Source organism: Rhinolophus sinicus, chromosome 6 (assembly GCF_057876585.1).
Source record: "Rhinolophus sinicus isolate RSI-liver-muscle chromosome 6, RSI-T2T, whole genome shotgun sequence".
Lineage (NCBI taxonomy): Eukaryota > Metazoa > Chordata > Mammalia > Chiroptera > Rhinolophidae > Rhinolophus > Rhinolophus sinicus.
In genome coordinates this window covers 54618158-54645484 of record NC_142506.1, presented here as the reverse complement: position 1 = coordinate 54645484, position 27327 = coordinate 54618158, and the positions used below count along the sequence as shown (strand labels likewise).

The 27327-nt window shown below is 39.0% G+C and overlaps 1 protein-coding gene across 1 annotated transcript; it reads right to left on the bottom strand.

Annotated features, from left to right (window-relative positions):
• Positions 1-729: 729 nt before the first annotated feature.
• SCCPDH (saccharopine dehydrogenase (putative)) lies at positions 730-26119 on the bottom strand. Its single transcript, XM_019730892.3, has 12 exons — positions 25795-26119; positions 24149-24261; positions 19324-19404; positions 17094-17223; positions 14902-14951; positions 8816-8946; positions 8054-8171; positions 7145-7264; positions 6987-7043; positions 3701-3812; positions 2390-2471; positions 730-1341 (listed from the first exon to the last, which is right to left on the bottom strand). Exons 1-12 carry the CDS (start codon positions 25982-25984, stop codon positions 1236-1238), a joined length of 1290 nt encoding a protein of 429 aa, XP_019586451.1. The 5' UTR covers positions 25985-26119; the 3' UTR covers positions 730-1235.
• Positions 26120-27327: the final 1208 nt, after the last annotated feature.

Genomic DNA, 27327 nt, shown 5'->3' with positions numbered 1-27327 from the left:
CACATGCAGTCTCACCCAGTAGTTCCCAAATGCAGAGCTCAAGTACACATTCCTCGGCCCCCCCCCCCCCAAGACCTCCGAATGCAAACTGCTGGGGTCCGCTGGGGAACCCACTTTGTACTGTGATTGGGATATGCAGCTCGGCAGCAGATCTGTGGCTCTGGCACATCTTCCTGATTTTGGAGGTGATAAAAACTTTTCTAAGGCCCCACAAATAGGGCACAGCTGAGACAAGATCCCAACGAGCCCGGGCAGAGGGAGCAAAGTTAGGACGAACAGGACTACCGCCAAGAACCTCCCTCTACAAGTTAGGGACGCTCTCGCTTCTGTACAGGCAGTGCAGGAGGCTCTCCCAACACGAATGCTATTCCTATCTGCAGTGCTTCTCACTGCAGGGTAGAAATTCTGTAGAGGTAGTGGCGTCCTCTATGCAATGAAAAGCACCAAACACTATGTATGTGTTTATTAGACGCTTATTACAAAAGGAAAAGTCCTTTGCCTTATTTGGGGGCTTTAGTGGCAAACCTAGTTAAAATAAAATAAATAAATTAGAAAAAAATTCTGCTTCGGCAGTGAAAACCAATAGAAGCTTAGCAGCTGTCTCCTTAAAACTAATCACGGATACAGAACCAGGGAAAGTAAGTGGCAAGCCCAATTACTGGCAGTACCCAGAAAGCACATCTCTACCACGATTCAAATACCTAGCTAGGTCCAAACACAAAACCACCATTCAATTGACAATCCTTTAATGTTCAACATAGGTAAGTTCCGCATCAGTATAGATAGGTGAAAAACGAAGCTAAAATAGCAAACAGTGTAGTTTTATTTGGCGAATACCCACATATCTGTAGAGCAACTCATTGGAAAGTAAGATCCCATTTAACAGCAGAACAGGGAAAGCAGCAGTTATGAGCTGATACGAACACCAGCCTGGTGCCTCATCAAGGAATCTGTCAGCAGCCCGAATAGAGACACCCACCCATCCTCTGAGCCCTGACCATGAGTTCTTCAATGAAAAAGTCAATCAAATATTAGTTCTCTCTCACAAGCAATAAAATCACAAAAGCAGCTAAGATTTGAAAGGGCAAGCTAGTATAATTTCCTGCTTTTAATGTGTACATATTTAAGGTTTGGTAATGTTTTCTACATAGTCAGGCTTAGAGAAGAATTTCAAATATCAAATAAAAAAGCTGTTAATTCATGTATTGCATGACTTCAGTTAATTCTTCAACTGTTTAGACTTCAGAGCTGCTAATGACACTAAACTCAATGCCACGACGGTTGAGTCTGTCAATCAACTTTGTTCTGGAGAAAGCTGCTCCAGGTGTGAAGACCCCGCCCCTGTAAGACAATAAGAAGATAAAACTGCGAAAAGCTGATCTCTAGCCCTTTCCTCTGCTAGTGTGATTTGCTGGAGGACTAGCTATCAAATCACTACAGAGCTCATGAAAACCTGATCCCTTGATTCTATCATGCACTAGTTTTGGTTCCATTCCTAAAATCAGCCAAATGAGCAAGCAGCTATTATTCAGGGGAAACTAATGCCCCTGCAAACCCGTCTAGATTGGTTCAGTGACTTGTGCGACCGTCCCTACAATATGGCTGTTCAACGGGCACGCCATGGGTCACCAACTCGAGTCAGTGCTGCTCTTTATAAACAGAGCCCTCAGGATCAGGAGGATTAAATAACGACCTGAGTGAAATAAATTTAAGTCATCAATTATTAATAAAGCATAAATTAAGATTTAAATTGGATGGAAAAAAGTTTCTTTAAATGTAATGGCTGACATTTATAAACTGCTATTTTCAAAGGGTATACAAAATTTGAAAAAATTTAAGGTTCACTTTATACAACTTTTATGTTTATTACCTAATATTGTTTCAGTGCATACACACATTTATTTATTTCTAAGCCTGAGGGCCTATGCTCATTTGTGGAGTTGGCCTACTTTTAGGGTAACAGACAAAAGCCCCAGTAAGCCAGTCCCCTTGATAATAATCTAGCCAGGATGCCATGAGTCACTTACGCTGCTGTTGGGCTTCCCACTGCCAGCTGGGAATCGCTCAGCACTATCAGACCCGCCTGCTAATCCTGTTTAACAACAGGGACCTTTTTTGAGTAGCTGACTATGGACTCTGACTATTTTTACAAGGAACTGAAGCCAACTTACAGGGCTCTCAAGTTTTTCTGTCTCCTCTCATTTACCTCTGCACTGTTTCCAGAGGCCAATAAGGAATTGTCCTCACAATTTTAATTTACCTCTATCTTTGTATCAAAGGAAGTGTAAATGCTGATGTGCAGACCCAATGCCTGAAAATCCAATCAAAATAAGCTAAACATAACACAGATGAAAAAGAGATCTTCAAATTACAAGAAAGTCAGACTTACGCCTTAGGAAGATCAGAAGCATCATTTAGAAGAGTCATGGCTGCCTGGACCATGGCTATGGGGGTAGCTACATAGCCAGGCTCTGCAGAAAACATTGATCAAAGAACAAGGAAGTATTCATGAAGTATGCATTCAACAACACCCAAAAATCAAATGGTAAATTTTATATCTAACGCTAGGTATACAGAATATTCTTATAAACAATCTGTTCACTTAATAACAAAAATAACAGTCAACATTTATATGGTATTTATGAAGTGTTAGGAACTGTATTAAGCGCTTTGAATTTACTAACCTCATTTAATTCTTCTAACAATTACATGAGGTTAACACTATTTTTATCTCCACTTTACAGAGGAGGAGACTGAGGCATAGGGAGGTTAAGCGACTAGTCAAACTCACAGTTAGGCAGTGGCTGCGTCAGAATCATACCTAGGCAGCTGGCTCGAATCCAAGCTCTTACCCACTACACTGCTCTGCCTCTTTACAATAATCAAAGCCAATGATCCTAGGTTTCTTGCTGCTCTATTAATACACTAAATTTCACTTTTTAAAAAAGATTCAACTTCTTAAAAACAACTGAGTAACTTTAAAAGAAGTCTAACTTTAAGAAGTAACTTTAAAAGAACTCTGTAAGCAAGTGGGACATTAGTGTTTATATTTCTGTCAAATAATAACCCAGGTGGGAATTTGAAAAGAAGGCATAATGCAAAGATATCTTTGCCATCTTGCTCGATTAAAACTGCAAGACAGACCCCCTGTGACCTATCAGGGATGACGGTGACTAAAGTTATACTATAATTCACAAGTGGATTGTCTCTGTATAGTTCTCTATAATTTACAGAAGTTTTTGAACTTTTCTGGGTGACAGTTCCCCTTAATCACCTATATCTAAGACTTTTATCCTGCCCAGAAAAATGCACATGTACACACTCATTTTATAAACAATGTCAGGGTGAGCAGACTCCAAAGCAACCTTGGATCAGAGCTCTGATTTATGCTATAATTATACTGCTTTAAAGTGACCCCTGAATATGAGAGTAAAACAGATAAATATCAACCAACTCCCTGTCTTATTAATATCAAAATTCACGATTCAGAATTTTTGAATCACATTGAAAAAGAAAAATGGGGAGGGCCACTCATAAAACTGCATTATACTAATAACCTCAGTCCTCCTTTTGACTTAATTTACGCAAATGTATTTCTACAACAATTAAGCTTTAAAAAGAATGCATTGTATTAGCACACCACTTTATAGCTTAAAACAATGTAAAACGCCCAAGCATTCTTAAGTCATATGTAAAATACCTGGTCCTTTTACTTGGGTACAAATTCTGATATTTGGTTTGTTCTTATCGGGACAAAAGTCTGGGCTGTATCCTTGACCAAAGAATGTCATTGTAAATGATGATGCATCCATCTGAGAAAAAGAAAGCAAAAGACTTATTTAAGAAATATGTCATTTCCTCCCTGAATAATCTAACGTACTATTCTACTTCATCTGAAACATTTTCAATAGATAAAAACATCAATCTTCCATCTGCCAGAAAATCCTGTTATCCTTTAAGCATGGAGCAGAAATGAATTCTGTGAAGACACCAGTTTTATGACTGGCATGATGTGGGGGGAGGGAGATGGTGAGGAACGGGGAGGAAATAAGGAGGATTTTCACATTGTGGCTTAAAGAGGGGCAGCACCATTAAAATAGTGTTTCAGGGGAAAAGCTGGAGGTAGTTTGTATTTTAGGGTGACAAAATGTGATACTCTGATTTTAGGTATCTGTTTGAGGTGACAAGACAAAAATAGTCAGCAAGTAATGACAATATGGGATCAAGGAAAAGATATGTAATTGCTCCACGTGTAGGTGTAAAAATTCAATTCAAAATATTAAATTTTAGAAGGACTCATCCAAGCATCTCTCACAATCACTAAATAGAGAAATGAGGTAACAAAGAATTTAGTCCTGGTCAATAAATTTTTATTAACTATTAACTAAGGGTCAGACACTATGTTAGGCCCTTAGACATAAATAAAATATGGTCTCTGCCTTTCCTGGAGCTTACATACACACACACACTCTCTCTCTCTGTCTCTCTCTAATAGAAATTTATTGCACAGAAAAGTAGGGCAGGTACCAGAAAAAAGAAAACGTTATTTAAAGGTGAAACCAAAAAATATGTCTGGTTATCAGTTTTGGCTTCTCTCTCTCTGGCTGCACTCTACACCTACTAAACCAGATACACAGTCAGGAGATACCTTTGAAAAAAGCTCTCTGGGTGATTCTGATATAGAAAGTCTCGGGTAAGAATCACAGCCATAGCAGTAAATCAGGGAAGCATTTGAAAAAAGGTGGTAACAGGGCCAGATTTGTGTCATAGGTCTCTTGGAGAGCAGTGGGAAGACGGATTAGAAAAAAATCATAGGAAGGCTATGAACAGTTCAGTCAAGAGATAAGGGTCTGCACTACCTACAGAGTGAAAAAAGATGACCCACAGAATGGGAGAAAATATCTGCACATCACACATCTGATTAATATCCAGAATATATAAAGAACTCATAAAACTCAACAGCAAAAATGGGCAAAGGACTTGAATAGACATTTCTCTAAAGAAGCTATACAAATGGTCAATGAGCACATGAAAAGATGTTCAATGTCACTAGTCATGAGCAAAATGCAAATCAAAATCATAATGAGATACCAACTCACATCTATTAGCATGGCTCTTATAAAAACTTGAAAAAAAAAAAAAAAGGATGTTGGCAAGGATTTGGAGAAACTGGAATCCTTTTGCACAGTTGATGGAAATGTAAAACGGTGCAGCCAGAGTGGAAAATAGTGTAATGGTTCCTCAAAAAATTAAAAATAGAATTACTATGAAATCCAATAATTGCACTTCTGGGTTTATACCTAAAAGAACTGAAAGTAGGGACTTAAAGAGATATTTGCACACCAATGTTCACAGCAGCCTTTTTCACAACAGCCAAAACGTGAAAGTGACCTGTGTCCATGGACAGCTGAATGGACAAGCAAAATATTAAGAGCACTGCTGAGATCACTTAGCGGGGTGGGTGAAAAGTGGGCCAAGGACAGAGCCCTGGGAATGATCAACATTCAAGGAGGAGAAAAAAGTGAAGATACTGCAAAAGAAGAGAAGAAGCAGAGCAGAAAGTTGGAGAGCAATGATCTCAGAATCCAAGGGAAGTGAGAGTTTCAAGGACAATACCGTCAAAGATAAAAGAGAAAATAAAGACTCAAAGCATTCAATGCAATTATAGCAGTTATCAGGCCACTGGTGACTTTAGCAGGCAGACAAGGGAGGGTGAAGGAAGGGGTGAGGACTCTTTTAGGTGGGGAAGGACACTGGCATGTTTACAGGATGAGGAGAAAGAATCTGTAGAGAGGCAGGAGGAGAATTCACAGTCGAGAAAAGGGATGATCAGCTGCCAAAGTCAGGAGGGAATCTAATCACAAGCAGCAGTCGCTGTAAAGACTCAGGCTGGTGTGACTTTTGGAACCACCAGACGCTACTTATGTGAATTGAGACAACACCCTCTCTTTTTACAATTTAGAGAATAAGCTCATTCTTTAAATTGTAAAAAGTGGATAGTAATAATACTTTTACCTAAGTGGTTGTTGGAGGACTAAATGTAAAGCACTTAGCCCTGTGCCTGCAACACAAGAAATGCTGTGCTTTAAACAGCAGAGGTGGCGGGATTAGTCTTATACAGGAGAAGACTTCTTTGAGTCAGAAGAAGGTGAAGATGGGAGCAATGATGACAGGTCTGAGAACAGGAATGTGAGGGGGCGCATAAAACATGTTCTCAATTCCATTAGCGAAGGAAGAGTTGTGATAACTGCAAGTAAGGAAGAGAGTGGGGTTGGGCTGATTTTGAAAAATGCCCCTGAGAGGAGATGGAAAGATGACTAATGAAAATAAAATGATCACCAAATGATGCTAAAAGTTCTACTGAGAGGGGAAGCATGAAATTTGGGGTGCTACCATCCTCTCAGCGGTAGAATTTCCCCCCCAGCAGTGCTTGTTGTAAAGGAGATAAAGGATAAATGACCCAAGGCCTGACTCAGGATTTGTATGTAAAGTGAGCGGTTGAAAATGAAGTCCTATTGTTGAGGATACTAGATAGATGGTAATTCAATCTACAGTGGAGATCCAGGGTATATGGAGGAGGGAGGGGAAGGGAAGCTTGGTGGAGGAGCAGAGGGGAGGTGAAAAGGAGGAAATAACGGAGGGGAAAAATGAAAGAGTGAAAATATTTGTACTCTGTGAAGTAAAGAGAATACAATTTCTGGAGCCAGGTGGCTGGGTTCTCATTCCAACCTGGCCATTTACTTGCTATAGGATCTTGGACAAGTTTCTTAACCTCGCAGTGCCTTTGTAACAGGGAGATAAGACCTACCATGAGGGGTGTTTGAAAAGATTAAATAACCTTATTTATGTAAAGAATGTAAGAGGGTCTGAAACATAGTAAGTGTTCCATCCAGTCTTAGCTGTTACTGTCTCTGCACTCAGGAAAAGTAAAAACCAAATACAGAAAAACATTATTTTAGAGACCTAGGTACAAAAGAAAGGGTTACCTGTTTTTGTGTTGGACCTTGTTTTGAAAAATAACCAAAGGAGAAGAGCCATGGGAACTACAGGGAAAAAACAAACAAACAAACAAACCCTCAGTGATATTTTGTAAAACTCACGGAAAATACTTGTAAAGCTCTACTTTCACTAAAACATTACTCACTTTGATGAGAAGCTGCCTTCCAATGCCGAACCTCACAAAGAAGAGAAAGAAAAGTCCTGCGAACATCAGCTTAATGACAGACGTGATGCCTCCCACAGCGACGTAAGCAGCATACTGCACCTGGATGAGGAATCAGAGTCAGGATGCGGCTCCCTGCTCTTCCAGGCCAGGCAGCACAAGAACGGCAGCTACTTATAACTTATTCTGCAGTCGTCAGCATCAAACAAAAGCAGTTTCCACTTTATGAGTATGTTCTGAAAGCTTGTTCACAAACCAGATATTGGGAGCACATTTTTAAAAGAAATTGTGGCAAATGGTAATCAGCTTCCCCTACTTGAACACAAAAGTCCATATAATCCTACATGGATTAGAAAGTCCAATAATACACCTGATTTAGGAATTAATTACACAGCACAGAATGTAGACTCCACTCACAGCCTCTTCTATGAGAAAATACTCTCTTATCTTTTAACTTGAGATAGTTTCCTTTTCAAGTCTCAGCAAGTGGAGCAATGATGTACTTCCCTCAGGATGACAGTCCAGAGGTAGCAAGGAGAGGAGAGAAGAACCCAGACATCTCCACAAGCAATAGAAAGAGTATTCCAGCAGCTAAACAGGGATTGTCGAGTGTTTATGAACCAGGATTTTCTGTACTGAACTTGCTGCTGTTGTGTTATATTACAAAGGTATTCATCAGGCCAGATTTGAATTATGGGGAGAGGTTATCACCATCCCATAAAATGCTCTGCACTACTAATTCTGTATACTTCCCAAAACTGAAACATGCATTATTTAGCTACCTTTTTTGTTGTTGTTTTGTTTTTGCTTTACAAATACAAACATCCTACACTAAACTGTAGGGGAACTGTAACAAACAGAACACTCTTTATTAAAAAATAATATACTTACAGGTGATTGCTCTAAATTTTCATACAAATAACGCTGAGTCCGCTTCACAACAGACACATCCGATCCCAAGAAAGGAATAGAGTAACTGCTGAGTTCTCTGCAGTAAGAAACTGGCCACCTGCCAAGACAGACCCAGGTTGCAGTTTCTCCCTCCATTTACAGTGGCCACACTTTAACTGGTAAATTTCTGAATAAAAATTCTAACTTTTGTTGAGGAAGTAAGATCTGTTCTTAACTAAAATCTATTTCAGTATTTGTCTTTTGTTCTTTACACCTACACCCAAACAAGTGATAAATGAACACAGTATTCTTCACATCCCGGGCACTTACTACGTGTAGTTTAACTGTTTTACCCCATCAATTTCACTGGACAATGATGAAAAGAACACTCATTCAATAGTCAAACTCTGAGGTTAGAGTTCTCACATATTGAGGCTATTAACATATTGGCTGATTAATCTACATAAGATCATTACACTTTAAGATGGTGGTTTTACTAAATAAAATTTAATTGATGTTTAATTTTGATACTGATAGTGAAAAGCCATAAAATTCATTTTTTTCAGGATCCAAATATATTATTACCAATGAGGTACTAAGCTTGGGGTAACGTTAAGTTATATTTTATTTACCTTTGAAAACAATCCTGAACTTAACTACAAGATAGTCTCCAGGCTTCTCTTAGTAGCATACTTTATTAATAGATCAGCAACAACATATGTAGATTAGATATACTAAAGGATAGATTTGGAGTTAATATACCTTCTTTTCAACTTTGGACCAACAATTGGGATAGGTTTCAGATTTGACTCTTTTCGTAGTTTTTTCAAATTACTCTGATCTCCAAAACCACAAACTGCTGACTTCCAGGTACCATCATGAATGCACATCCCCTAATAAAATAATTCAAGAGTTAAAGAAACATGTGTTAAGGGATAACTACTAAAATGTAAAACCAAGTAAGTTTTAATGGATACAAAGATCATTTTATCTCTATTTAAGCAAGGCATAATCCCTTAAATCATCTTGTTTATTAAATGTATTGGTGTGACATTGGTTAGTAAAATGATATAGGTTTCAAGTGTACATTTCTATAATACATCATCTATATGTCGCATTGTGTGTTCACCACCCAGAGTCAGCTCTCCTTCCATCATCATATATTTGACCCCCTTTACCCTCTTATACCACCTCCAAACGCCCGGCCTCCTTACCCTCTGGAAACCACTAAACTGTTGTCTGTGTCTATGAGTTTTTGTTTCTTTGTTTGTTTGTCTTGTTCCTTTGTTGCTTTCAGTTTTATATCCCACATATCAGTGAAGTCATATGGTTCTCGACTTTTTCTATCTGACTCATTTTGCTTAGCAGTATTTAATCTTTTCTTATGGTCAAGTCGTGTTCGACTGTGACCTTATTTAATAATCTTGAGATGAATTTCCATGAACATTCAGGCAGCAATAACACTCATCAGTTTGGTCATACTACTCACACCAACACATGCCCTTTCTTCTTCCCTCCCACCATTACTTTTGCTCTTTTTGGTAAGCCACTGAATTTCATCATTTTCACTCACCCAACTGACCACATTCCTTCAAAATCAGCCTCTCTAATCCCTATCCCTATGTTGATTTCTCAAAATTTCCAGGTATGTTCACCAGCACATTCAAGCATAAACACACAACGTACTGTCCATTCGTTCCTTCCCTGTAGTATTCAGTGCCCACTGCCCTCAACATAGCTTATTCTAGCCCCAAGTTATATAAATGTCTTCCATAGAAGTGTGCTAATTTTTAACAAATTTTTAAGTCTCATTAACCTGATTTATATTTTAATTTTTCCCCCCAATTCCTCAATTTTTTTCTCATACTGTACCCAACACAGAATTCTTGGTTGGTCTCACATTCTTGCTTATTAGTGCACTTACTTTTTATCTCTTTCATGAGACTCTGAGCTCTCAGTGCCTTCCATTCTTCCAACATAATTATACCTTCCACACCCCTTGCCTCTGACTCCCATTAGAAATGAGTGGCAGAAAGGAGAGCACAGGTGAGGACGCAACCCTAGTAGTTACTATCTTAGTGCCAACCCTTCTTTATCTGACTACTAGGTAGGCCTTTTAATTCTCTATTATGTAAATATTTTAAACTTCATTTATAATTTTGATTGCACATAAGTGTATTATGCCATGCCTTATATGTTGTTTACCCTGTTTGAATGAACAAAGTCATTTAGAAAGATTCAAACCAAGTCTTTTGAACGAGGAATATCATAAAGCAAAAAATATTGTGGATTGATAATAAGCAGAATAAGAGAAAACAAAATCAGAAGATTCTGGTTTTTATGTCATAGCTTTGATGACACTGAACAGCAGAGAGAGAGACCAAACTTAATTTCTATTTTGGAACAGATTAATCTCGCCTCTTCTGTTAAAACTAAAACAGAGCTAAAAGTCTTAAGGATTTGATTTGTGAAACGATGCCAAATCTGGTCCAAGCCAATTTGACCTATTTGCAAATGTAAAGATTTCCAAACACAGGAGAAAACAGCTTTTTAAAAATCTAAGAATATTTTCTATAAAAACAAGCCATCAAAAAGGAAAAATTACATTCCATTTAAAAAATCTTTTACCTTGTTTCATTGAAAACATATAACATAAAGAAGGTGAACAAAACATAAACATACAATTTAATGAAACTGTAAAGCAAACGTCCACATAGCCCAGAAGGTCCTCCTTCTGTCCTGTCTTTACGGTAATCAAGTGAAATCCTTGCTTTTCTTTAGAATCTTACCACCTAAGTATTCACTCCTAAACAGTACAGTGGTTTTGCCTATTTCTAAGCTTTATAGAAATGGAATCATCCAGTATATAAACCTTTAAGTTCGGCTTCTTTTGTTCAAAACTGTAATGCTAGGCTTCATCATGTGTTAGGAGTAACTGCTACTCTGCAGACCTTCCCATTTTCTTAATGGTGTCTTTCAATCAACAGACATTCTCGATAGTAAATGTACACAGATGTATATCCCTCTTTATATTTAACGCCGCCCATGTCTCCTTTAAGAAGTCATTCCCTGTGCAGCATGCTGACTGCACTGCCCTAGTTAATGCTGTACTGCACATCTGAAGTTCTTCAAAGGTCTCATCACAAGAAAACAACCCTAACTATGTATGGTGACTGATGTTAACTAGACTTATTATGGTGATCATTTTGCAATATATACATTATGTTGTACACCGGAAACTAATATATCAATTATACTTTAATAAAAATAAACAAATTTCTGGAGGAAAAAGAAGTCATTACTGACTTGAAGCCATGAAATATGTCACCTTCTAAAAACTTTATTGTTTTGCCTTTGGTATTTGGGTCTATCATCCACCTAAACTTGGTTTTCATACACAGCAAAGTGTGAGTCCAATTTCATGTTTTTCCATATACATATCCAATTGTCCCAGCATCATCTCCTGAAAAGCCCCTGTACCATAAATCAAGTGTCTGTATATGCACAAACTACTCTGAGCTTTTTATCATTCCACTAGCCTCCTGATATCCCTCTGCCAATGTAATAATACACTGACTAAGTAACAAATCTTGATATCCGAGAGCATCTTTCTCTCTCATTTTCCTTTAAGAATGGCTTGGCTATTTTCAGCTCTCTGCATTTCCATGTATGTTTTAGAATTCACTTGTCAAGTTGCACACCAAAACAAAACAAATCAACAAACAAAAACCTGTTTGAGATTTTGATTGGAATTCTGTGGGATTATAAGTCAATTTAATGGAAACTGACATCTTAACAAAATTAAGTCTTCCAATCCATGAATGTGGTGAATTCCTCCATTTCTTTGATTTCTTTAAGGTCTCGCAATAACGTTTTATAATTTTCTTCATAGAAATCTTGCATATGTTCTATTACTTATTCTTAGGTGCTTAATTTTTAAATGCCATTCTAAATGGTGTTTTTTTAAAATTCATTTTCTAACTGTAGGTAGTATACAGAAATGTAACTAATTTTTATATTAATTGTATTCAGCAACAATGACGACTAGAGTAGAAATAAGTGAAACAGAGAATAGAAAAATAGAGAAAAACCAACAAAACCAAAAATTGATTCTTTGAAGATATCAAGCAAATTGACAAACTAGACGAGAGAGCGAGAAAGAGAGAAAATTCAAATTACTAAAATCAGGAATGAAAAAAGGGACCTTAGTACCAATCTTACAGAAATAAAAAGGAATATGATGCAATACTATGAACAGACGTATGCCAACAAATTAGATAACCTTGATGAAATGGAAAAATGCCCAGAAAAACACAGTTATGGCCTGGACTGTGTCACCCATAACTTATGTGCTGATGGCATAACCCTCAGTACCTCTGAATGTGATCCTTGGCAATTGGGTGGCTGTTTTTGTGGTAGGTCCTGCACTAATTCCTTGCAACCTCCAAGCCCATACTCAGCGTATAAACTCTCTTTTGTATGTGGAACTTGTGCCCTGTTGTTTAGGTGGGCCTGACCCTGTGATCCCCCCTTCAGCGGCCCATGATGCAGACCTGGGCAATCTGATTATTCCATTATTCTGGGTCACAATGATTGGCTCAAGAATGGCCAAATGACCCAATACTTGACTACTATCCCCTATCATTTGATCTATAAACTGGTAGCTGTTCACGGGAAATCAGGAATTTTAAGGACAACGTACACCTGGGGCTGCCAGCACCTTCCCTGCCATGTTGAGCCTACACAGAGGAACGCAGAAGAAATGCAAGAAACAGAAAAGGTGACGAGAAAGGAAAGAGCTCTGATACCATTTGACCTCTGGGTCCAGCCACACTATTCACTTGCAGATGTTTGGGTATATGTATCAATGAATTCCTTTCAATTTTGTTGGGTGAAACCAGGTTGAGTTGGGTTTCTAACACATGCTACCCAGAGTTCCAAGCACGTCTTTCATTCTTGTTTCGGAGCCTTTCTAAGCCTTTGTTCAGGTTGCTGCCTCTGACCTTCCAAAGGCTAAACTTAGAAAGGCCTTATGAGGCTTTCCCAGGACCCTCAGGTCCACTACCACTTCCCATCATCCAGACTCTAGTGGGTACTCTGGAACCACACATTTCAGCATGTTTTATACAGTTCTTTGTGTTACTAATCGGAATCTATAATCCAGGCGAACAGAGCCATTACTCTTCCTTAAACATGCTCCACACCATCCCAGTGACGTCTTTATCACACTGTTTCCTCTCCCTTACCCACATCTCCGCAGCACCAACCTATAAAGTTCAACCCATATCCCAGCTCTCCAAAACGTTCCTGATTGCTGGCCTCCCAGCCACAGGGACTCCATCCTCAGGATCCTACAGTATTTCATCTGACCTCTTCATAACAAACACTGTCTATCTCCTGCCACCCTAAATTATTTCTTCAAGGGCACGGTTTACATCTTAATCCATTTATGTTGCACAACTATATATACTTGCACTGCTACAAAATATTTGTTGAACGAATATTTTTCTCAATTAGTTTTTTCACTTACAGTTGACATTCAATATTATTTTATATGAGTTTCAGATGTACAGCATAGTGGTTAGACACTTATATAATTTATGCAGTGATTCCTTCTGATTAGTTTAGTATGCCCCTGGGACTTAAATGAATATTTTTCCCCCCTTCTTCCACCTCGCCCCCCACTCCAACTCCGCTTCAAGCTATTATTTCTCAATCTAGTTGTGCAGGACACAGCTCACTGGCCCATGTTGGTATTATGAGCCTTGTGTTCCCCCCTGGCTGAGGCAGCCAGTCGGCCGCTCACAGCAGCTCTCGCCGGCTGCCAGCTGATTGTGATGGCTGCTGGCCACCGGCCGCTGCTGGCAGCACACGGCAGCCATGCCGATCACCGGCTGCTCACCGCAGCCCAGCTCCAGGGAGAGCTGTTGTCCACAATCTTAGCTGTAGAGCGCGCAGCTCACTGGCCCATGTGGGGATTGAACTAGCGACCTTGGCATTAGGAGCACAGTGCTCCAACCATCTGAGCCACCAAGCCAGCCCATGAATATTTTTTTAAAGAGAACAAATACTTGGGGCGGCCGGATGACTCAGTTGGTTAGAGCGCGAGCTCTGAACAACAGGGTTGCTGGTTTGATTCCAACATGGGATGGTGGGCTGCGCCCCCTGCAACTAAGATTGAAAATGGCATCTGGACTTGGAGCTGAGCTGCACCCTCCACAACTAGATTGAAGGAAAACGACTTGATTTGGAGCTGATGGGCCCTGGAAAAACACACCCCTGGAATGTTCCCCAACATTCCCCAATGAAAAAACAAATAGAGAGAACACTTATGAAGCCTCAAGTATAAACACAGAATTGGGTTAGACACTACCAGCAATAAAAGTACTATCATAAACATGGTCCTTTCTTATGTTCTCAAATAGAATATAAATGCAATAAGAGTATACTTACATCATATACTTCTTCTCTGGCCAGCCATGACGGCATCTAACTCCAAGTTAGGCACATAATAAAAATGCACTTACTTTGCACTAAGGTGATAACTGTCTTGGCCGGCAACATTTATTACATAACAATGATGGAAACTTTACTGTTAGGATCATCGTCATTCATTCTAATACAATGAACTGTGCAGTTGTTTTAAAATAAATTCTATTCTTAAGTCAAAATAATTCTGGGCAATCTAGTATCTTTACTTTCTAAAATTAAACACAGGGACTTTCATACACTAAAAATTACAAATACATAAATTTTAATCAATCTAAATCTTTTTTAAGAGGCATGTATAATTTCCAAAATGTTTTTAATATTAACTTAGAAAACACTTGACAAACAGAAAAACCAACCTCAGATCCTGAATGTACAGTTAGGTAACTTTCCACGGCAGTCAAAGTACCTAAAAGAGTAGGAAAAAGTAAAATCAAATAAAATCTATTTATCTAGGACAAGTAATAATAAACTATTCCTATCAATTTAGGGACTGCTTTTATTAAGCCTACAGCTGATACAGTCAGAAGATCTGTTGTTATATTATTGTAAGCAGATTTAAGGAGCAGCAGAATCCAGGCAAATTGTCAGAAAGAGTAGTTTAGCATAAACTCTAACTGCTAGTACTGACACTAAATCTTTTCTAGTATTCAAACTGACAACGCTAAAAATCTCTTCCAATAAGGCAACAATTTAGCTCACTCATTCTGGAAGGCCAGCAGGACACAGTTCTCAAAATTACATCACTGGGGGGCGGCCGGATAGTTCAGTTGGTTAGAGCACGAGCTCTCAACAACAAGGTTGCCGGTTCAATTCCTGCATGGGATGGTGGGCTGCGCCCCTTGCAACCAAAGACTGAAAACTGCGACTGGACTTGGAGCTGAGCTGCACTGTCCACAACTAGATTGAAGGACAACTACTGTGAGCTGATGGGCCCTGGAGAAACACACTATTCCCCAATAAAACTTATTAAAAAAAAAAAGTTACATCTATGGGAATTATTCTGTTTTCCAATACCGCAGCTTTCAAGAAGACTTATTAATAGTGACTTACAAAAAATGTACAGAAATCCTATCAAAATGGCCTTTGTGATGGCTTGTAAAATACGTAAAATAAGGCTGTTAAATTGAAATAAAAATATAATAAGTATAAAATTAAAAACCAAAGCCAAAAAAAGGGGGAGAGATCAAGTATATTAACCACGAGGACTAATAAATATAATAGGCTTAGCGGTTAAGTTTTAATTAATCTTTGTCTTTTTCCAGAGCAGTAAAACAAAAGAAAAACATAATGGGCTGGCTAATTCTCAAAATCTGATGAATGAAATATATCACTTTCATAAGAGACAGTATTCCTAGTTTTAATTCCAAAAGAAAATTAAAACATGGCTGCTCAGAAAGTTGACATCAAGCAAAACAATGAGTAATTATGTCACCAACAATGATGCTACAGCCTAAGAGAACCATAGCCACACAAATGTTGCTAGTCTGACCACTGACAAAAACCACAAATAGATCATTCAAGTGTATCTCACTGGAAATAATTCAGAGGTTGTTAAGAGAATGTGGCCTGGATACATGGCTCTGTGCTCTCTCTAACCCTTTCCACAGAAAGAACATGGACTACTAAAGTAGTGTGTAGTAAAATATGGACCACTTGCATCAAAAATCAGCTAGGATAATTGTTAAATGTTCACTCCTAAATTTCAGTATCTGAAAAAAAATTTTTAAACAAATTTTAAAGTAATATTTCTCCCAAAAAAGAAAAAAAAGACATTCAAAATAACAAAAACTATTAAATACCGGGGTGCCAAAAAAATGTATAACATGACTTGTTATTGGTATATATTGTTATATATTGTTATATATTGTTATCTTTTGTTATTGGTATATATTGAGTATTACAATTTTAATGCAGTTCTTTTCCTTTCTTAAAATATGTATACATTTTTTTGGCACCCTCTGTAGTTAGGAATAATCTCACTAAGAAATATGTAGGACTATCATGAAGAAAACGCCTATACTTTACAAACTTAAAAGAATTTAAAAAAAATAAATGGAGACATACCAGATCTATGGATTAAAAGACTAAATATTTTAAAGATGTTCAATTCATGTTTTTTTTAATTGGGAATAGTTCCAGTTTCATCATTAAGTATGATATTGGCTATGCTTTCTGTCATTTATTATGTTTAGAAAGTATTCTATTCCTCAATTTCTAAAAATCTGAAACCAGTAAATGACATGAATTTTCAAATAATTTACTGAGATGGGCATACAGTTTTTTGCCTTTGATATTTTGATGTGATTATGTAACTTCCTAATAAACCATAATTGAATTGAGACAATAAATAATTTTTTACTTTAGAACACTTACTGTACTATCCGTATCTCAAAAAATAGTGTCAATAGCATTTTATAACAAGTGTAGCTATATTAAAAGCAAAGCATATGTTTTAACATTACCTTTACAGATTTTAATTCATTACAATTACAAACATGAAGCCTTTCTAACTGCTAAATTCAATCATTGCTTACTGGCCAATAATTACCTTTCATTTTATTTCTGGTATATATTACTCCCAGATCTGCTGGAATGGAGTCAAAGCCACTACTTCCAATGATATAAACCCCTTTTTCTGCGGCTTTCTCATGATACTTCCAATACATTAGTTCCAGAAACTACAAAATTCAGGAAAAAGATCTGAATCAGAACTATATAGAAATATCACGACTGATATTAAATGATTTACCTTTAAAGACAAAGCAATGAAACTTTGAATATGCTAATCAATACGGCTCTGCAGCAAAACATTAACTGGCGAAATGTTTTTCACTTATTCAGCAAACATTTCCCACCTGTGCCAGGTGGTGTAGGAGGCATGCTGATCTGACTTAATGATACTATTAATGCTTTAGAATGACTTTTAAAGGCAAAAGTAATACCACTTTTCTCTATTACCTATTGATACAGAAAAATACAAAGAAAGCAAAAAAAGTTACTCCCAATCACATTAATCCGGATGAACATCATTAGACATATAGCTATGCATTTATATAAATAGAAAAATAGGAGTCATAGGAAACGAAGGGTTATGAGAGGGGAATAATGTCTATTCAAATCCTTCATCTGTTTTTGAAAATTACTTAACTTCTTTAGAATAGTTTTAGATGTACAGAAAATTTAGTAGGGTTCTCAAGTATACCCCACCCAGTTTCCCCTATTATCACATCTTTTACATTAATGTGTTGTAATTAATAAAACAATACTGATACATTATCATTAACTGAAGTCCACACTTTATTCAGGTTTCCTTAGCTTTTACCTAATGTCCTTTTTCTGTTCCAGGACCCCATCCATGATAACATATTACATTTAGTTGTCATGTGTCCTTAGGCTCCTTTTAACTGTGACAGTTTCTCAGACTCTCCTTTTTTTTGATGACCTTGACAGTTTTGAGGAGTACTGGTCAGGTATTTTGTAGAAGGCCCCTCTATTAGAATTTACCTCCAATTTTTCTCATGACAAGACTGGGGTTATAGGATTGGGGGAGGAAGACCACAGGCCTATAAAGTGCCAATTCATGATATCATATCAAGAGTACATGCTATCAACATGATCTATCACTGTTGATGTTGACCTTGAATACCCGGCTGAGGAAGCGTTTGTCAAGTTTCTCCACTGTAAAGTTATTCTTTTTCCCTCTCCTTCCTATACTGTACTCTTTGGAAGGAAGTGACCATGTGGAGCCCACACATAGGAGTGGGGAGTTATGTTCCCAATCCTTGAGGGCAGAATAGCTACATACATTATTGGACTTCTTCACAGGAGATTTGTCTCTTCTCATCCCTTTGCGCATTTTTTAATTGGGTAATTTGAATTTGTATTATTGACTTATATAAGAGTTCTTTATACATTTTGGATCTTTATTAGGTTTTGATATCACTTTTATGGCAGTTTATAAGATAACTTAGAAGTTTTTCACCATTTTCTCTGCTCTGAAATATTTTAAATAAGATTGGAATTGGTTTTAATTTCATTCATGTTACCTACCTCTTCTTGAACTAATTTTGGTAATTTATACTTTCCCAGTATTTTCCAATATACATTACCAATTAATAAACTCTAAGTACATACTGTATTGCCAGACTGATGATGGCAAGCAGCAGAGACCATGGAGACATATGAGATTACAGTTTCAAAGGAGGTAGTGTAACTTAGTGCTATTAATACACCACTTCCTGCAGTCAGGAAAACCTCAATTCAAGTCCTATAAAATAGGGGAAAAAAATGGTATCTATTTTATAGGAATGTTGAAAAAGTTACACAAAATATTTACATGGCACACTGTCAGGCATGTGGTAAGCATTCAATAAATGTGAACACTTAAAATTTTTAGGTTAAAGGGATTTTACATTTATTTTTCTGTAATGTAAAGGTGTCTGATTTTAAAAATGGAATTCATAATGAACGTTACAAAAATGAGATTGTGAGAATTACTCAGACCACACTATTTTAATTAATTCAGTTTACAGCATGCCGTAGCTGTAAATATCAGCATATCCTATACACAAAGGACTTGAAGGAAAAAATTCAAGAAAACTGAAGCTAAGACCTTACCATTACACTCTCCTTCAAGCTATCAATGGAATTCCATCTCTAAACATGAGGGAGAACTCATCACCTTCTAAAATGTGTCTGCAAACTTGTACTAAATATTTTCAGCTTCAACAGAAAATTGTGCTGTTAATTTTCTGTTCTCTCTTTTTCATTTTACATACCTGAGGTTCTCCAGAGATGTCAATACAGCTAGTGCCATTTTCAACACATGCTTTTACTACAGGTTCTCCATAAAATCGATACTGGGGGAATAAAGAAAACCAATCGTTTACCCTTACTTAGCAAGCTCACATGAGTAAAATACCATTCCGTTTTGAAAGTCAAGTTTTGGTTATTAACAAATCAAATATTAATAAAGTGCCTAAAAATAAATTGAGGAAATAATATAACTGTAATATACCAACTCTTACAGGATGGAATTACAGAGGAATGTGTGCTTACCTCCAACTGAAGACAAAATGGGAAGTTTTATAGAAGTGATTCATTTGAGTTGAACTCTGAAGAGTAAGGATTTGTCAGGAAAAAAAAAATCCAGATGAGGGACAAAGTATATGTAAAGGTGTGAGCAGCACACCTTTACCTGAAGCACAGAGTGGTAAGCGATAAGTCTAAAAAGAAACACTTGGGTCAATCAGGGAGGACCCTGAGTACCATACTGTCAGCACTGAACTTAATCTTTTCTGGATTACTAGGCTCTCTTGGAAGATTTTAAACAGGACGATGGTGTAAGACTTATAGTAAAGACATATCACTCTGCCTGTGGTATTGGAAGACAAATCTTGTGGCAGGTAGGACATGATGAAGGACAAAAACTAAGAAAAGGAAAAGATGTACTAAGAATGAGATATATTATACTAAAAAGGCAGCAATGACTGGACTTCCTAGTTAGCTGAATATAGGGGCCAACAGCTATGGTACTATTAGCCAAAATAAAAACAGGAAGAAAACGTTTAGGGGCAGTAAGTTTAAAATTAGACAGAGAAGATATTCTGAGCCTACATGATTTTGGATCGCCCAAATTATTTGTTGCTCAAACTCAAGGAATTAAAATTAATAATTTTAATACATTAGAATTAGTCCCATTTCAAAGGAAGTATGACAAATGTTTCCTTTCGTGAGGGTAGGGTGGGGAGAAGCACAAACTCTTCTGCTTTTCTCATTCCTAGCAGCAAGAAAATGGAGAATAGAGACTGTCTTTTTCTTTCAGCCTTCAAGAAAGAGGGGAAGGGACACTTAAAAGAAAAGACAGGGGCCGGCCCGGTGGCTCAGGCAGTTAGAGCTCCATGCTCCTAACTCCGAAGGCTGCCGGTTCGATTCCCACATGGGCCAGTAGGCTCTCAACCACAGGGTTGCCAGTTCAATGCTTCGAGTCCCGCAAGAGATGGTGGGCAGCGCCCCCTGCAACTAAGATTGAACACGGCACCTTGAGCTGAGCTGCCACTGAGCTCCTGAATGGCTCAGTTGGTTGGAGCCTCTCAACCACAAGGTTGCCGGTTCGACTCCCACAAGGGATGGTGGGCTGCGCCCCCTGCAACTAGCAACTAGCAACTAGCAAGGCAACTGGACCTGGAGCTGAGCTGTGCCCTCCACAACTAAGACTGAAAGGACAACAACTTGAAGCTGAACGGCACCCTCCACACTAAGATTGAAAGGACAACAACTTGACTTGGAAAAAAGTCCTGTTCCCCAATAAAGTCCTGAAAAAAAAAAAAAAAGTAAAATAAAATAATACAGCTAGTCACTAAAAAATAAACATGAAAATAACAATAACAAGCCCAGACGGGGAGGGGGAAGAAATACCCAGAGTTGCTGCAATACAGTATCGAAAATGTCCAGTTTCCAATACAAATTTATGATGTGGAAAAAAAAAAAAACCAACAAAGAAAAACTAACAAACAAAAAAAACCCAGGAAAGTATAACCTATACATCAGAAAAAAAAGCAGGCAACAAAACCTGCCTGAGAGAGTAACCAGATGTCAGATTTAACAAAGACTTCAAACTAGCCACTATAAATGTGATCACAGAAATAAAGGAAACCATGATTAAAGAAGTAAAGGTAGATGTGACAACAATGTGAAATCAAATACAGACTATCAATAAAGACAAATTATTAAAAAAAAAAAAAAAAGAAAGAAAAGGCAGGGCGATGCAAGAACTTTTCAAGTAGGACAAATCAGCTGTCCTGTTTATCTAACTCCATAGCCTCATCTCCACAGCCTCCTTAAGATTAGCAAGTGACACTGGAATTACAGGACTGGGAAAGTATTAAGTTCCAGTTCCTCCTCTGCCATTAACCAACCACTTAAAATTACTGAAGCACTTAACTTCTGAAGCAACATAGTATAATCACACAAACAAGGGCTTTCAAGGCAAGATCCAACTTCACACCCTATATCTATCATCTACTAGCTACATGAATTTATTTACAAATCACTCCCATGGACTACTCCTATACTAATAGTGTAGTTTTTAAACATACATAAAATAGAAATAATGGTGAGATGAAAATGAATAGAAGTCAAAGCTCTATTTTCTTTCTGCACCTAATGGACCATCTTGGGGAACTTTTAAAATTTACACATATACACTTTGAAACTCATTGAGAGATGTCTTTGGCCTTTCTCTTGGTTATTTTACCTCAAAGTTTTTCAAGTTGGCCAGTAGTCCACCTGCGTTAGAATCAGCTGGGCCACTTGTTAAACATGCTGCTGACTCAGTTCCACCCCAGACCACCCCAGCCTCTCGAATCAGGTTTTCTGGGGTAGACTCCAGTAATCAGCATTTTAGATCAGCCTCCCAGTAGAGGTGGAGAATCACCTCCTTAGACATTCTCCCTGGAAAATCTCATCTATTCCCGACTTGAACTACAAGTTCAAGTATGCTAACGACTTCATGTATGCTGATGACTTTTTAAAATAACAGCTCCTTTTAGAAAGAGGATGCATTCTCCTATCTGCCACAGTCCCTCCACTCCTTACAATGCATTCTGTCATGCCTGGCCCACTTCTCCTTCGGGTAATCTGAGGTTGAGACTTCTGCACTAATATCCCCAAATTACTGAGTTGCTTTACTGCAGCTCACCAATACTTACTTGTAGATAAACCAAAAACTGAAAGGCTGTAGGCGTGAGAAATGAACCCGAGGCTTGGAATCTGAGAGTGGAGGAGTTGGGAGTTAGGCAAGTGGGGGGAGGATGTTACAGACAGCGGAAGCCAAAACACGTTGGTGTGAAGAAGCAGCATGTCCTTACAGAAATTACATGGAATTTAGGACTGCTGGAGCATGTGGTGGGGTGTGACATGCTAAGAAGCTGGGATTTTAAACTGTACTATGTTATATGGGCACTGAGAGCTATTGAAGGATTTTAAGAGTGTATGAAACACAGTAATTTGGGGATATTAGTGCAGAAGTCTCAACCTCAGATTACCCAAAGGAGAAGTGGGCCAGGCGTGACAGAATCGCTTGTAAGGAGTGGGGGGACTGTGGCACATAGGAAAATGCATCCTCTTTCTGACGGGAGCTGTTATTTAAAAAATGCTGTGTTTTCAGATTTTTTTCTACTTAATACATTTGTGCTTTTATGGGATAAGTGGACAGGGTCAGGGTAGCAATCCTTGGTCTCAGAGGTGACATTTCTCCCCATTGTAGCCTATTAGCTTACAGGTCAAAATTGCAATCCTATTCTCAACGCTCAATGTTCTAACTGAGTGGTCTCCCAAGTGGTTGTGCTTACCTCAAGGGATACACAAAACAATCCCTTGAGTGTAAAAGTAAGTATTAGCACTTTTATTTGTGCTCATTTTTGTAGGAAACACAAAGAAAAAAAAAAGGACTACATTATGTCCCCAGGCCATGTTAAGTGGTCATGTATTGAATACAGGATACCAACGGTATTCTGAGGGCAGCCATGGAGAATCCCACAATACAGAGAAGGCCACAGTGACACACACACTCACTCATTTGGTCACTCTCAGAAGCCAAAGAATTTCAAAACTGTAAATCAGATCATGCCTTTGTTTTCAACCATCCAATGACTGTCATATTTAGAAGAAAATCCAAACCATGACCTTGACCTGTCAGACCCTATGACCCCTGGATACTTCTCTAACTTCCTACCTCTCTGACCTCTCTGCCCCTCCTGACCCAACCAGACACACTCGCCTCTCTCACATTCCTCAGTCTTGCCAAGCAAATGCTTGTCCCAGGACCTTTGTATTTGCTCTCTTCCCTGGAATGCCCTTCTGCTCAAATACTCACATGGTTTACTCCCTCGATTCATTCAGGTCTCCAGGCAAACGTCAATTCCTCAGAGACCTTCCCTGACCATTCATCTAATAGAGACAGATGTGTCCATCTCTTTATTTTCTTTCTCTGCTTTATTTTTCTTCAAAGCATTTATCATTACCTACTATTATAACCTTGCTTTTCTGTCTCTCCCACTAGACTGTAAGCACCATGTGGGACTTTGTTTTGTTCACCATTATGTCCCAGGTGCCTAGACTAATGCAGTTTACATAAAACAGATATTCAATAAACACTGAATAAATGAATGAGTCATTTTAAAATCTCTACTTTTGTACATGTTTTTAACATATATTTGTACAACAATACAGAAATCTAATTTATAAATAAATAAAAAGTATACTAGGGGTACATGCTCAAACATTTTTTCACCTAAGGGGCATACAATTAAAAAAAAAAAAAAAAGCCTGGCAATTACAGCTATAAATAATAAATAAACCAAACAAACCAGCACACATTCCTGGAGTAGGTGTTACAGAGAGTCTCGGGCTCTCTCTCTCAGGAGATTTTGTTCATATTCATTTGCTAATCACAAGAAGTGAAAACTCCCCATGTGGGGTTAAGGCCATGAACCAACTCTTCTGTCTCCTGCCCTTATGTTTCCCTCTGGAATATAAAATACCAGATTTTGCAAGAAATGAATAGTTTGTTTGTTCTGATACAAAGAAGGGCTGATTACTTACGGGTCCTACACAATTGAGGACAAGTGTTGCCTGTTTAGCCATTTCATCAAGCGAGGCTGGATTAGCGATATCACAAATTATTATTCCAACTTCAGATGGTAATGTAGGTCTTCCTGAAATAAGAAATATATTGTTTTAAGTGAAATCTGATACGGTATTAGATCTTCCAGATCTTTTTATAGTAATCAGTGACGGCAAATTTACTAAATATACTGAAAGCTAACTTTTATCCAAAAAATAACTGTTTTTAACCAAGTAATAAAAAAAAGGCTAGGAGGAAAATGAAGTTAATACTAAGGGTGACGAATAACACTAATAACCTTTAAAAAAAAATCTGACAATAAGCAATGTGTAAATAACATTCCTGTGTAAAATGACAATATTACAATCACTTTGATACGAAGTAGATGATTGTCCTGACTTCCTCTTTGACAAGAATTATATTATAAAAATAGTTTCTTATCAATTGCTAAACAATTACATGATAGAATTATTGGGATAGAGGGGAATCCTTAATATCAACATAATGAGAACAAAAGAGGACTCAGGTGAAAAGCACAGTCTAGGTAAGAACACTCAGGCTCATAATAAGGAAATACTGTGTTTCCCCCAAAATAAGACCTAACTGGAAAATAAGTCCCAGCATGAGTTTTCAGGATGACATCCCCTGCACATAAGCCTTAATGCATCTTTTGGAGCAAAAATTAATATAAGACCCGGTCTTATTTTCAGGGAAATATGGTAATTGGAATTAACTGAATCAATAGAACAAGGCAGGTTTTGATAGGTCAAGATGTATTCCCCACAATAACTTAATCTGTGGGCACTACAAATGGTAGGCAACGAGGCCGTACTTGTAGTCTTATTGAGCAGGAAAAAGAAATGGAAGAATATATTTTAATCGTAAAATTATTTCTTTTGGGAAAGTAAAGAAAGACCAAAAAGCTCTTCAATCAAGATCCTGCATTGGGTAGTGGCAGCAGGAAGAGTTGTACTTCAGTCCAGGTTACATGGTATCTTCTGTACATCACCGCAAACAAAATAGATGCTATATTCCCACCATAAACCGGGTTCTGGGTGGAATTATAAGCAAGTGAGATGGGAGACTGAACAGAAGAATAATTCTAACAAGCGAAAAATAAATTGAAAATTGAAAGCCACTACAACGTTACCCGTAAAACTCTTAAGCTTTCTCTCCCACCTCCAAAACACAAGGCGAGGGGAGAGTACAATCTTGAGGAAACCAATGCTCTACTTTTTTCCCCGGACCAAATATCGGGAAATCTCCTGCCCCACGAAGTACCCCTGATACAGAGGGGGACGGAGCAGATAAACGCACAACTAAAGTTCTTGACTATTTCGTCAGGGGGTCTCCCCAAACTAAAGGAGACATTCAAAAGAGGAGAAATAAATTATTGTTTTTAATGTAGGGAGAACAAATCCATGACACTATTGGAAGCACTGCTCCCCGCCTCCTGTCCTCAAGCAAGACATGGGGAACGCTAGGGGGGCACGCAGGGAGGAACGCTCCTTTCGGGCGTCCCGAACCCCTCAGCCAGGAGAAGGGGCCGGAGCTCTGGGGTGAGAGCAGCGGCGACGGGCCGAGCCCGGGGTCCTGGAGCGCAGTCCCACCCCGCCCCCTTTACCCAGCTTCAGGGCAGCCCTCTCCAGCACTCCCTGCAGCTTCTCCCGGGAACGGCCTGCCACGGCCCAGGGCAGGCGGCAGTTCCCCTCCGGGTCCACCTGCTCCCGGGCCACCTCCTCGGTCACAAACTGGCCCGTAAAGCCAGACGCGCCGAACACCACCAGGTGGAAAGGCCTCTGCGCGGTAGCCATGACGAGCCCACAGCGAGCAGAGGCCCGGCGGGGGTGAAGTCCACGGCGCCTGCGCCTCACGCAGCGACCCTAGTACCCGGCGCAGCAACCGCCTCCGTCTCGGCCGCAGCCTGCGCGCCGCGCTCCCGAAACTCCGCGCGCGCGGCCGCGCACAGGCCACGCCCACGCCCACGCCCACCGCCCGCTCCGCAGGGTCTGCTCCTTCCCTGGCAGCAGCGGTGGCGCGGCTGCTCTGAGCTGTGGCTCGGGCAGCGGACCGGCTTTCGGGGCTGGCAGGCGTGGGCTGCGGCCCGTCCTCCGTCCCGCCGTTGGTCCCGCACAGCTCTGACCGCCCAGGGCCTTGCATCTTCGCGCCCTCCCCGAGGCTGGAGGCGGCGGCCGTGGCGACCAGTCATTCTCGTTGCAGGAGTGGGATGCGCAAAGGAGGAGTTCGCGAAAACCTTCTGATGACTGGAGGGGACGGCCCACCCCAAGGCCTCTTTTAGTTTTCGAAGCACGTTTGCCAGGTGATCTCTGCGAAGCCGGGTGTAGGTGCAGAGTGAACGCGGGTTCTGGGGTCTCTACGGATCATCTCAGCCCTGCCCACGGAGCAACTATGTCCCCAACTCCACCGCCTTGGTACCCGTCCCCTCGGGGACTCCGCTTCACGGTCGGTGACACAGTTGTTACTGTTGAAGCTCCGTGGGGGAAAAACTCCCAGAGTTATCCTGCCGTTTGAGCTGTGAATTATAGTGTTGGTTTAGGAAATCTTCGAAATGCAAATCAAAAGTTTCTTGAACAGTGTTATTCATATATTCAAAAATATTGATATAAATAAATGATTGAATACTAAATGCATAAATAAATGGGGAGCAGAGACAAATCTTCCAGTACAGAGGCATTCCAAATAATTTGTGGACTTACTACCTCTATATCTGAATCATTTGCAAGTTGCATAGTGAAATTCACCCCTAAATTTTCCAGCATTTCAGCATTTATTTCCTGAGAACAAAGCCATTCTCCTACATAACCATAACACCATTACCACAGTCAAGAAACTTAACATTGTTACAATAGCTAATATTTGGGACATATTCAAACTTCAAATTGTCTCCAAAATGTCACATAAGACTTTTAAAACTCCAGGATCTAATTGAGGACCATGCATTGTATTTGGCTGTCATATCTCTTTAACCTCCCTGAGTCTAGAAGAGCCACTTAAGCCTTTTTTTTTTAAATTCTTTCATGAGATTCACATTTTTGAAGAGTTCAGGCCTTTTGTCATGTAGAATGCCACACAATTTGGATTTGTCTGATTATATTCTCAAGATTGGATTCAGATTAAACAAGTCTACTACCCCTGT

Excerpts from the sequence above, each read along its gene's own strand:
- SCCPDH (XM_019730892.3), bottom strand. The coding sequence starts at position 25,984 with ATGGCTACCGCGCAGAGGCCTTTCCACCTGGTGGTGTTCGGCGCGTCT. Across the intron at positions 19,405-24,148 it reads TCCTCAATTGTGTAGGACCC|TATCGATTTTATGGAGAACC; the intron begins GTAAGTAATCAG and ends TTATTCCCCCAG. Across the intron at positions 14,952-17,093 it reads TACCAGAAATAAAATGAAAG|GTACTTTGACTGCCGTGGAA; the intron begins GTAATTATTGGC and ends CTACTCTTTTAG.